The following is a 13,287-nucleotide window of genomic DNA, read 5'->3' as shown; positions in this document are numbered from 1 at the left end:
TGAGGCGTTCTTTCTCCAGGCGTCTGGTGGTGAGGGAGCGGCTGTGAAGGAGGCCCAGGACCTCCATGTCCTCGGCAGAGTGGGAGGGGGAGTTTAAATCTTGGGCCACGGGGCGGTTTGGTTGATTGGTGCGTGTGTCTCGGAGATGTTCCCTAAAGCGCTCTGCTTGGAGGCGCCCAGTCTCCCCAATGTAGAGGAGACCGCATCGGGAGCAACGGATACAATAAATGATATTAGTGGATGTGCAGGTAAAATTTTGATGGATATGGAAGGCTCCTAGTCATTCTTTTATTCCTGACATACCTATAGAAAGCCTTAGGGTTTTCCCTAATCCTACCAACTAAGGACTTTTCATGTCCCCTCCTTGCTGCTCTTAGTTCTCTCTTCAAATCCTTCCTGGCTACCTTCTGCCCAACAAGTCCACACCACCCCTCCGAAGAGAAACCCACCCAGACCAATTTCCCTCTGACTAAAGCACCTAACACTATAGGCAATTTAGAATAGCCAATTCACATAACCTGCACGTCTTTGGACTGTGGGAGGAAACCAAAGCATCCGGAGGAAACCCACGCAGACAAGGGAGAATCTGCAAACTCCACACAGACAGTCACCGAGGCTGGAATCGAACCTGGGTCCCTGGCTCTGTGAGGCAGCAATGCTGACCACTGAGCTACCGTGCCACCCTGTTGTACAGGACATTGGTGACGTCTCTTCCATTTTTGAGAGAAGGACAGACCTGAAGTGAGAATCAGGAAGGGAAGTTGGATAGAAATTACTTGGCCCATCTTCCCTATGATCATTGACCTATGTTTGTTTTCAGTCCACGAATGCCCACCTGCTGTTTAAAACTCTCATTTGTTCTGTCTGTCTGTGGCCTCCACCTCTGTATCTCCATAACGTTCTGCAACATTATGACTTTGAGATCGACATTCCTTCTGCCCTAAGGCTACATATCCCCCGACTCTTTTTGTCCCACTGTTGGCTGCTGTGAAATGTAGGACCTCAAAGACAGTTATCTCAGGATTAATACCAATGCAACGAGCTAGTCAGAGTAGAAACAGCAGGATATATAGGATGAATATGTGGCAGAAAAGATGGTGTGAGGGGGACGGTTTCAGACTCGTGGGGCATTGGGTTCAGTTCTGAGGGAGGTGGGACCCGTACAAATTGGATGGGTTACACCTGGGGAGAACCAAGACTGATATCTTTGGTGAGGTATTTATTAGAGTGGTTGGGTAGGGTTTAAACTAGTGTGGCAGGGAGATAGCAACCAGAGGAGTAGGGCAGTAGATGCAGAAATTGAGGGAGAGGTAGAAACCAAGGCAAACATGACTAAGAGCATGAATAGTCAGGGAAATGCTGCTGGAAAGAACAGGGGAAGTGGTCTGAAATGCATTTGTTTCAATGCAAGAATTGTAATAGGCAAAGTAGATGAACCTGGAGCTTTGGTTAGTATTTGGAACTATGATACTATTCTAATTACAGAGATTTAGCTGAAAGAGGGACAGGACTGGCAGCTAAATGTCCTAGGATTTAGATGTCTCAGATGTGATAGAGGATGTGAAAAGGGTAAGGGAGTTGCATTACTGGTAAAGGAGTGGCTCACAGCTGTCCTGAGAGGGACTTGTTCAGCGAGGCAATATGGGTAGAACTCAGGAATAGGAAAGGTGAAATCTCAATGCTGGGAGTGTGCTACAGGCTTCCCAACAGCCAGCAGGAGATTGAGGAGGGAATATGTGGACAGATTTTGGAAAGATGTAAAAACAGCAAGGTTGTTGTGTTGGGTGATTTTAAGTTCCCCTGTATTGACTGGGACTCACTTTGTGCTAGGGGCTTGGATGGGGCAGGATTTGTAAGGACCATTCAGGAAGGTTTCTTGACACAGTATGTAAACAGTTCAACCAGGGAAAGGGAAAGGGACCTGGTTTTGTGAAATGAGCCCGGCCAGGTGAGTGAAGTTTCAGTGGGGGAGCATGATGGAGTAATGACCATAATACCTTGAGTTTTAAGATACTCCTGGATTGGGATAGCAGCAATTCTCGGGTGATGGTGCTAAATTGGAGGAAGGCGAGCCACACCAATATTAGGCAGGAACTAGAGAATTTTGATTGGACATGTGGGTGTATTTCAAACGGCAATTGGTAAGAGTTCAGGAGTGGCATGTTCCTGCGAGAATGAAGGATAGGTATGGCAAGCTACATGAACCTTGGATGACTAGGGATTTTATGACCTTAGATAAAAAGAAGAAGAAAGCGTACATAAGGTCTCCGAGGATGGGAACTAACAAAGCGCTTTGAGTATATAAGGAAAGTAGGAAAGAACTTAAAGAAGGAATTAGAAGGGCTCAAAGGGGTCACGAAAAGTCCCTTTCAAACAGGAATGAGGAGAATTCCAAGGCTTTATTTACAAAAATAAAATGCAAGAGGGTAGCTAGGGAAAGGGTGGCCCACTCGTTGACAAAGAAGGGAGTCTATGTGTGCAGCCAGAAGAGTTAGGTGAGGTCCTAAACAAATACTTTGTGACGATATTCACCAAAGAGAAGGAATTGGTGGAGGATGATCTCCGGGAAGGGAGTGTCGAATTTGTAAGCCGTTGCTACTGAAAAGGAAGAGTTGTGTGCTTTAAAAAGTATGAAGGTAGTTGGGTCCTGATGGGAACTATCCCAGAATATCGAGGGAGGCGAGTGTTGACAGACATATTTGTATTCTCTTGCCATAGGTGCGGTCACAGAGGACTAGAGAATAGCCAGTGTTGTCCCATTGTTTAAGAAGAGTAGCAGGGATACTCCAAGTCTATGAGTCTCTCATCGGTAGTAGGGTAACTATTGGAAAAGATTCTCACGAACAAGATCTATACGCATTTAGAAGCAAATGGCAATATTAGCTTTCGACAGCATGGTTTAGTGCTGGGAAGGTGATGAAAATGATTTGAGAGAAAAGTCATTGATGTCTGCATGGGCTTTAGTAAAACCTTTGACGAGGTCCTGCATGGCAGTCTGGTACAAACGGTGGAGTTGCATGACATCAGGGGGAGCTGGCAAGATGGATACATAACTGGCTTTGTCGTAGGAGATGGGGGCAGCGGTGGAAGGATGCTTTTCAGAATGGAGGGTTTTGACTAATAATGTTCCACAGGGATCAGTGCTGGGAACTCTGCTGTTCGTGGTCTACATAAATGATTTGGAGGAATGTGACTGGTCTAATTAAGTTTGCAGACGATACAAAGATTGATGGCGTTGCGGATAGTAAGGAGGATCAGTTGGAGGCATAGGCAGAAAAATGGCAGGTGGAGTTTAATCCGAACAAATGAGAGGTGATACATTTTGGAAGGTCAAGTACAGGTGGAAATTATACAGTGAATGACAGAACCCTTAGGAGTATTGATATGCTGAGAAATCAGGGTGTGCAGATCCACAGATTACTGAAGGTGGCAGCGCAGGTAGATAAGGTAGTAAAAAAGGCCTATGGCTTGCTTGTGTTCATTGGAAGGAGCATTGTGTATAAGGATAGATAAGTTATGCTGCAGTTTTCTAGAACTTTAGTTAGGCCACACTTGGAATATTGCGTACAATTCTGGTCACCAAACTACCAGAAGGAAGTGGATGCTTTGGAGAGGCAACAGAACAGGATGTGCGGTGGACGTGTCAATTACTAAGAGATGCGGGTTTTGTGGGGGAGAGAGTTAGTCCTTACCCCTCTGGGCTTTGATCTCATGAATTCATTCCTTCGACTCTTGTGCACTCACAAGACCTCTTAGTTACTTGCCTTAATATCATCATCTTCAGGTAGGTGTACATTTTTATTTGTCTTTTAGTCCTCTGATCACCTTCATTAATACTTAATTGTTCAGAAAATTTTTAAAGACTAAATTAATGGAATTGGTACGAAAAGGGAGAACATATAAACATGTTCAAATGTAAAGTCTAACAATAGCCAACATGGATTTCAAAAACAAAAAGTTTTAATTGTCCAATTTTTTTGAACAGGTATCAGAATAAAGGATGGTATTGTATGTTTAATTTCTATTTTTCATAAAGGTTTTTTGGAAAGCCTCTGAGGTACCACACATTAGACCAATAAGTGATGTTAGGGAGTGTTGAGTCAGGGGAACAAATGGCAGAATTGACTACTCACTGGCTTCAAGACAGGGTAGTTATTCTGAATGGTACTAATTTCTCCCTAAATGCATCAATGCTATTCATTTTAACCTATTCACTTCAGTCACCTCTGTAGTAGCGAGCTCCAAATTCTCATCACTCTCTACAAAATAGTTCTCCCAAAATCCCTGTTGGACGTTTTGGGGACTGGCTTACATCAATGGTCTCTAGTTACACACTTCTCCATAAGCGGAGACATTCTATATCTATTTGACAAAGCCGGTTAGAATTTTGAAGACCTTTTGTTAAATCACCTCTCAAACTTATTTTCTTGAGAAGAAATAGGAACGCCAAGCATCTTCACAAAGCCATCAGGGATGCCAAGAGACAATACCAAACTAAACTAGAGTCCCAGACTAACCACACAAACATATGTGGACTATGGCAAGGCTTACAAGATGTAACAAGCTGTGAAGCCAAATTGGCACTGCTCTCTTAACCTGACCATCTTCCTTTCTACTGACCTATCACCACCACCACCAACCTTTGCCTACCTATTGCCATCCCAACTACCTTTCTGCTAGCCCCCACAATTTATTTCTCAGCACCCTTCCCCCTCCCCAGTCCTAATGAAGGGTCATGCACAAAATGTCAACTGTCTTGCTTCTTGGATGCTGCCTGACCTGCTGTGCCTTTTCCAGCTCCACACTTTATCGACTCTGACTCTCCAGCATCTGCAGTCCTCACTATCTCCACCTTGATTTGGAGATGCCACAATCACCTGATGAAGGAGCGGCACTCTGAAAACTAGTGCTTCCAATTCAACCTGTTGGACTATAACCTGGTGTTGTATGAGTTTTAACTATCTCCACCTTGAGAGTAAACCCATGGAAAGCAACTAGCCAAGTGGAGTCCTCAGCTGTGTACTCGTATCCTTTGTGGACGAGCTATCAGGTGTATTTGCAGACATATTTAATCTCTCTTTGACTATGATATGAGGTTCCCACCTGGTGCCAAAGGAAACTCAAGCAACAAGCCTTACTGACTACTGCTTGGTGGCTCTGACATCCATCATTATGAAGTCCTTCAAGACATTAGTAATGGCACACATCAAATCCAGCCTCCCAAACTGCCCTGATCCGCTACAATTTGCCGATCGTTACTGCAGGTCCATGGAAGAAGCCATCTCCCTGGCCCTACATTTGTCACTGGAACATCTGGATAACAAGGACACCTATGCCAGATTTCTAAGCATTGACTTTAGCTTTGCCTTTAACACCGTAATTCAAACGAAACTATCTCCAAACACAGCGACCTAGAGCTCTGGTCCCCTCCTCTGCAGCTGGATTCTTCACTTTCTTACGAGTCTTAGAAATGTTGGCTGGAATGTTTTGGCCACAGATGTGATGCTGTATTCACCCATTCTAGAATGGGTGTTGGGAGGACTGATGTAGCATAGTGGTAGAGACCATTCTTCCAAGCTACAGAAGTCCTGGATCAAAATTCCACCTGCTCCAGAGGTGTGCTGTAATATTTCTGAGCAGGTACATAGAATGCACTTAACCTACACATCCCTGAATACTATGGGCAACTTAGCCGAGTCAATTCACCTAATCTGCACATCTTTGGATTCTGGGAGGAACCTGGAGCACCTGGAGGAAACCTATGCAGCCACTGGGAAAATGTGCAAACTCCGCACAGACAATCACCTGGAATCGAACCCGGGTCTCTGGCGCAGTGAGGCAGCAGTGCTAACCGTTGAGCCACTGTGCTCCCCCTAAGAAGATTCAAAAGTTTGAAAACATATACCAATTTGTTCAATGGACTTTTATGAACAGACCCCTCATATTAGAATTGATCTTTCTTTGCACTTTCACTATATTCTGCATTCTGTTCTGTTACCTTGATGTGCTTATGTAAGGTGTGATTTGTCTGGTTAGCATGCAAAACAATACTTTTCACTGTATCTCAATACATGTGACCATAATAAATCACATCAAATGAAGGGACTTTGCAGGACACTTCCAAGACATTTACTGGAATCCACATGCCTTGAGCTAATTGCTTGGATTTCTCGAAGTCGCATACCAGAGTTTATTGTTGTCAGGAGCATGGCTATTTGTTATTGTTTTGAAGTTCGACTGGGGTGTAGCATTTGAAGAACTAAGACCTCAGCTCAGTCTTTGCCATCTTTCTGAGAAACCATTTGTGAATCCTGTGTGAGTGCTAAGACCTGTTCTTGATTTTCTAAAGAAAAAGAAATTTCAGAATGATAAATACTTGTGTCTAGTGTTTGTTTCTACTTGTACAAGCATGCCAGACTGAAAGCAAATTGGAACGTTTCTCATCTTATCCTTTTTATTGTCCTGGAATTGAAAACTATTTTGGCTACACGCTGTTTTCCTAAAGTTTCCTTTTTTTAAAAAACATTGTGTGTATTGGGTTACTTAGGATGAATATTTATGCTATCATATTTCAAACTGTCATGTTAATCAGCTTTACTGTTTTGCTAAATTGGTCTTATTTTTATAATAACCCAGTAATTTTGTTTATTAAATAAGCCTGGTTGTTGAATCTTCTGATTCAGAATGCAATTTGGGTTAGGAGTATATTTGGTCATTTTACTAATGGAGTGAAGAAAAGTTAATTTGTGCTGTGAATTGAAAAAGACTGTGCACTGTTCCAGGCTTGCTCATAATGGAGCGTGCAACATTCCTTGCAGTTTCACCTTGCTCAGTGAATAATGCTCACTTTGTTTCCCCACAGGATGTTGGTAATAGTCAAAGGCCTAGGAAACGATGTGAAAAAAAAACCCTCTACCCTGCCGAAAATATGCACAGTACCGTGTCTGATCAAGAACCGAAGAAGGAACTAAAAACAATAATTCCTATAAAGGATGGTGCAGCAAGAATCCAGGAGAGTATGAATAATCGAGGGGTCACAAAAGAAATGAGAAAAATTGTGGCTGTTGAAAATGTATTGCAAATGGAGGGTTCATTCAATTTAAAAGGTCAGTGACAGATGGTCAGTCTGGTTTTATTTGCAGGGTAAATCTGTACAGATATCCATTGTACTGCTAAAATAATGTTGGTGCCATTTTCCATCTCCATGTTCTTAGTCATGTTACTGCAATTTGTTTTTTGTTTGCTTGCTCCAGTTTTCCCTTCTGTTCTAAAGCTCTTATCTTTTAGAGCATGGTCTTCAGTGTTGACTACTTTGCATTACCTCATTGGAGTGGCAGTTTCTCCTATATGATCCTCTGATGGTTGTTGGCAGGTTATTAGGGGACAGTAAGGACTGTAAGTCAATAGATATGAAGCTGGAAAAGCACAACAGGTCAGACAGCACCCGAGGGGCAGGCAAGTCAATGTTTCGGGCCTAAAGCCATTGTCAGGACTGGGAAGGAGGAGGGAGCCCAGAGGTGCATAAGGGGGGTGGGTGTGCCAACTTGAAGAGTAGGCGGAATGGTGATAGGTGGATGCAGGTAGGGAGTTTGTGATTGGTGAGTGGGAAGGGTGGAGCAGGTAGGTGAGTGGGAAGATATCCATTGCAAACCCACTGACTCCTACAACTACTTTGACTACATTTCCTCTCACCCACGCTCCTGTAAAATGCTGTCCTGTACTTCAATTCCTCTGCCGCTGCCATATCTGCTCCTAGGATGAGACGTTCCACGCCAGGGCATGCCAGATATTCTCCTCCTTCTAGGGACTGTAGTTTCCCCACCTCAATAAGTAAAGATGCCCTTAACCGCATCTCATCCATCTCCTTAAATCCCTACCCCCCCCCCCCCCCCCCCCCAACAATAAGGATAGAGTCCCCTTCGTCCTCACATTCTCTCTCATCCCCACCAACTTCTGAATCCAGTGCGTCATCCTTCGGCGTTTCTGCCACCCACAATCAGACGTCACCACCAAAAAGATATTTCTTTACCCACACCTGTTTGCCATCTGCATGGATTATGCACTCTGCAACTGCCTCATCAACTCTACCTTCCCCATCAACTTCTCCCCCACATCCGGTACCTTTCCTTGTAACTGTAAGAGGTGCAACACCTGCCCCATACCACCCCCTCATATCTGTCCGAGGCCCTAAACAATTCTTCCAGATCCAACAGAGATTCACCTGCACTTCATCCAACCTGATCTATTCCAACTGTTGCTCCCAGTGTGGTCCCCTTTATCTAGAGGAGACCAAACACAGACTGAGGGATCAGCTTGCAGAGCATCTGCGCTGTGTATGTGTCCTCCAACCCGACTTCCGGATGCCATCCATTTTAATTCCTCCTTCTACTTTCCCACTGTCAAGAGTGAGGTCAAAGGAAGAACAACACCTTATATTTTCCTTGGGAAGTTTACAGCCCACTGGCCTCAACATTGACTTCACCAGTTTCAAATTCCCTCCTTCCCCAGCCTTATCCCATGTCCAGCCCTCCCCTTCCTCCTCACCTCCCTGACCTGACCTAACCTGTCCATCTTGTTCTTCACCTATCTGCTCCAACCATTCCACTGACCAATCACAATAACCCCTTACCTGCATCTACCAATCACCATCTCACCTATCCTTCCCCAGCCCCAGTCTCTTCCTCAATATACTTCTGGGCTGTCTTCTTCCTCCCCAGCCCTGATGAAGGGTTTCGGCCAGAAATGTCAATGTTTCTGATCCTCGGGTGTCGTCTGACCTGCTGTGCTTTTCCAGCTTCACACCTGTTATGTCCACAAGAGGTATTATAGTCCTACCTTACCATTTTCTCTGGGCCATGTGGACTTCCCAATAAGAGATGGTTTCATTGCATGCATTCATCCATCTTTCATCTAATTCAATGTTGGTTGTACGAACAAAACGTTTTACGGATATTGACTGACTTGTATTTTCCAATATTCTGCTAGTATGTACCTTAACTGCTTCAGCACAGAATGAACATTGATTCCTGAATCTTCTGAGGACCTTCTGTTCAGTGTCAAAGTAGGTATTGGATTTCCTTTCTGCTGCTGGAAGTCATATACTTCTTTGAAACTCTTCCAGAACCAATTTGTTATCTGTACCTTTTCATGGAAACATTGCTTGGATAAGAAGCAAAGCATTGTTTATCATTTTGAAAACATTAACACTTTATAATATGCACTAGAGAGATAAATGTTAGCCAGGAAAGACCTAAAGAGAGAACTAAGAAGAACCAGGAGGGGACATGAGAAGTCGTTGGCAGATAGGATCAAGAAAAACCCTAAAGCTTTTGATAGATATGTCAGGAATAAAAGAATGACTAGAGAAAGCTTAGGGCCAATCAAGGATAGTAGTGGAAAGTTGTGCATGGAATCCAAGGAGATAGGGAAAGCGCAAAATGAATATTTTTCATCAATATTCACAGTGGAAACAAAATGTTGTCGAGGAGAATACTAAGCTACAGGCTACGAGATGAGACGGGATTGAGGATCACAAGGAGGAGGTGTGTGCAATTCTGGAAAGTGTGAAAACAGATAAGTATCCTGGGCCTGATGGGATTTTTCCTGGGATTCTCTGGGAAGCCAGAAGACTGTAGAGCCTTTGACTTTGATCTTTATGTCGTCATTGTCTACAGGAATAGTGCCAGAGACTGGAGGATAGCAAATGTCCCCTTGTTCAAGAAGGAGAGTAGAGACAACCTTGGTAATTATAGACCAGAGAGCCTTACTTTGGTTGTGGATAAAGTATTAGAAAGGATTATAAAGTATAGGATTTATAATCATCTAGAGAGGAATAAGTTGATTAGGGTTGGTCAACACGATTTTGTGAAGGGTAGGTCGTGCCTCACAAACCTTATTAAGTTCTTTTGAGATGGTGACTGAACAGGTGGATGAGGGTAAAGCATTTGATGTGGTGTATATGGATTTCAATAAGGTTGTTTGATAAGGTTTCCCACAGTAGGTTATTGCACAAAATATGGAGGCATGGGATTGAAGGTGATTTAGCGGTTTGGATCAGAAATTGGCTAGCTGAAAGAATTCAGAGGGGAATTCAGATTGTTGGGAAATGTTCATCCTGGAGTTCATTTACTAGTGGTGTACTGCAAGGATCTCTTTTGGGACCACTGCTGTTTGTCATATTTATAAATGACCTGGATGAAGGCATAGAAGGATGGGTTAGTAAATTTACGGATGACATTTAAGGTCAGTAGAGTTGTGGACAGTGCTGAAGGATGTTGCAGGTTACAGTGGGACATTGACAAGCTGCAGAACTGGGCTCAGAGGTGGCAAATGGAGCTTAATGCGGAAAAGTGTGAGGTGATTCACTTTGGAAGGAGCAAGAGGAATAAAGATTCTTGGTAGTGTGGATGAGCAGAGAGATCTCACTGTCCCTAGTGCATAGCTCCCTGCAAGTTGCCACCCAGGTTGATAAGGTTGTTGAGAAGACATACGTTGTGTTAACTTTTATTGGTAGAGAGATTGAGAGCCATAAGGTCATGCTGCAGCTATACTAAATTCTGGTGTGGACGCACTTGGAGTATTGTGTACAGTTGTGGTCGTCACGTTTTAGGAAGGATATGGAAGCATTGGAAAGGGTTCAGAAGAGATGTTGCCTAGTATGGAGAGAAGGTCTTATGAGAAAAGGCTGAGGGACTTGAGGCTGTTTCTGTTGGAGAGCAGAAGGTTGAGAGGTGGCTTAATAGAGGCATTTAAGATAATCAGAGGGTTAGATGGGTGGACAGTGAGAGCCTTTTTCCTCTGATGGAGATGACTAGTACGAGGGGACAGAGCTTTAAATTGAGGGATGATAGATATAGGACAATTGTCAGAGATAGTTTCTTTACTCAGTAGTAGGAGTGTGGAATGCACTGTCTGAAACAGTAGTAGACTCGCCAACTTTCAGGGCATTTAAATGGTCATTGGTTAAACATATGGATGAAAATGGAATAATGTAGGATAGATAGGCTTCAGATTGGTTCCAGTCGGTGCAACATTGAGGGCCGAAGGGCCTGTACTGCACTGTAATGTTCTATGTTCTGAATGATTTATGTTCTATGCATTAATTAGTAATTAGGTTTCTTAAGCTGATTCCTTGTATTTAACATTGTTGAGCAGTGGGTCTGCTACAAGTCTTGGACTTCAGGCTGGTGTCAATGTTTTTTCAAAAGGAAAGCAGGATAGCAATTTAAGCAGCAGCTGTAATGATAGTATTCAAGTACATTTAAATAAGATATATTGGCCACAATAAGAACTTTCGCATATCAATTCTTGTTCGTATGGTTAGTGTTGGTAAGATCCTTGTGAAATTTTATTTCTCCATTCATATTGTTTCATTGCAGTATTGGAGCTTTCCTTGGGATGGCATGATTATGACTAAGAGTTGAAAAAGGAAGAACGCTCCCTGTTCCTACTCCCTAAATATTTAGATTTAACTGGCTTTCTCTAAGAAGAAATTTTGCATGCTGGAATTTTGAAAATTCATTCATAGGATGTGATGTTGGTTGGACCAGCATTTATTGCCAGTGCCTAGTGCCCTTAAGAAGTTGCTGATGAGCTGCTTTCTTTGAACAAATGGTGTCCATTTGACATAGGTAGACCCACAGTGCCATTCAGGAGTTTGAGCATTTTGACCAAGAACACTGAAGGAGCAGCGATACGTTTCCTCGTCTGGGTGTGACTGACTTTGAGGGAATCTTGCAGGCTGTGTTTTATCTGTTTGGAAGATAAACAGAAGGGTTTAGAAGGTGCTGCAGGATTTCTAGCCTCTGACCTGCCTTTGTCATTATATTACCTATATGGCTAATCTAGTTTAGTTTCTTGTCATTGGTAACTCAGGATATTGCTAATGGGGGATTCAGTTATGGTATCATGGGATAGTAGCTACGTTCTGTCTTGTTGGAGGTAGTTAGTTATTCCTGTTTCTTGTGGAATGTGAATATTACTTGCTACTTGCCGGTCCAAGCCTGGATATTTTACATGCCTTGTTGCATTTAAGTCTTGAACATTTAAGGAGTCAGGAAGCACAAATGTGATGAACATTGTGCAACCACCAGTGGACATCCTGTCTTTTGATCTTGTGATGAAGATCTTTGATGAATCAACCAAAGATGGCTGGATATCATCCTGATGCTAAGATGATTTGCTTCCAGTTATCACAGCCAACTTCCTATCTGCCTGGTATTAAACGGAAACATAGGAAATAGGGGAGAATTAGGCCATTTGGCCCTTCGAGTCTGCTCCACCATTCACTATGATCATGGTTGTTCATCCCACTCAGTTATCCTGTTCCTGCTTTCTCCCTAAAAACTTCTGATGCTTTTAGTTCCAAGAAGTATATCTCATTTCTTGAAACCATTTCATTGTTTTGGTCTCAAGTGCTTTCTATGACAGAGAATTCCACAGGCTCACCACTCTCTGGGTAAACTTTGACCCCTGGTTCTGCTCTCTCCAGTCATTGAGAATACCTTTCCTGCTTTTATCCTGTTTTGTCCTATTAGAATTTTATAGGTTTCTGTGAGATTCATCCTCATCTCCAGTCTTTTAAACTCCACTGAATATAGTCCTAACTGATCCAGTTGCTCTCTATACATTGGTTCTGTTATCCCAGAAATCAGACTGGTCCGATCAATTCCCAAAAGAGATTCCAATGATCCAAAAATGTGAATCCTTCTCCCATATACCAGCTCCTCAGCCATGCATTCATCTCCTCTATCCTATTCCTGCCATCACTAGCTCATAGGACCGGGAGTAATCCAGATATTACTACTCTCGAGGATCTTTTTGAATTTCTGCCTAACTCTCTATAATCTCCCTTCAGAATGTCAACCTTTTCCCTTCCTATGTCATTGGTTCCAATGTGGACAATGACCTCTTGCTAGCCCCTCTCCCCCGTGAGAACATTCTGCACCCTCTCTGAGACATCCTTGATCCTGGCAACAGGGAAGCAACACACCATTCTGCTTTTTCGCTGCTGGCCACAGAAACGTCTGTCTGTACCTCGGACTATAGAATCCCCTAACAAAATTCATCTCTTGGACCCTGAAAGGCAAAGTCTGATTAGGGATAGTCAACATGGCTTAGTGAGTGGGAAATCATGTCTCACAAACTTGATTGAGTTTTTTGAGGAAGTAACAAAAAGGATTGATGAGGGCAGAGTGGTAGATATGATCTATATGGACTTCAGTAAGGCGTTCGACAAGGTTCCCCATGGGAGACTGATTAGCAAGGTTAGATCTCATGGAATACAGG

At 43.2% G+C, this 13,287-nt stretch overlaps 1 protein-coding gene across 1 annotated transcript in view; it reads left to right on the top strand.

Annotated features, from left to right (window-relative positions):
• The window catches only part of LOC122542904, a 139,661-nt gene that overhangs the window by 16,457 nt on the left and 109,917 nt on the right, over nt 1-13,287 (top strand). The window contains exon 3 of the mRNA XM_043681045.1: nt 6,863-7,106. Coding sequence (XP_043536980.1) covers nt 6,863-7,106 — 244 coding nt within the window. The remainder of the gene's footprint in view (nt 1-6,862; nt 7,107-13,287) is intronic.

This window comes from Chiloscyllium plagiosum, chromosome 41 (genome assembly GCF_004010195.1).
Source record: "Chiloscyllium plagiosum isolate BGI_BamShark_2017 chromosome 41, ASM401019v2, whole genome shotgun sequence".
NCBI lineage: Eukaryota > Metazoa > Chordata > Chondrichthyes > Orectolobiformes > Hemiscylliidae > Chiloscyllium > Chiloscyllium plagiosum.
This window is presented reverse-complemented; position numbering and strand designations above follow the sequence as displayed.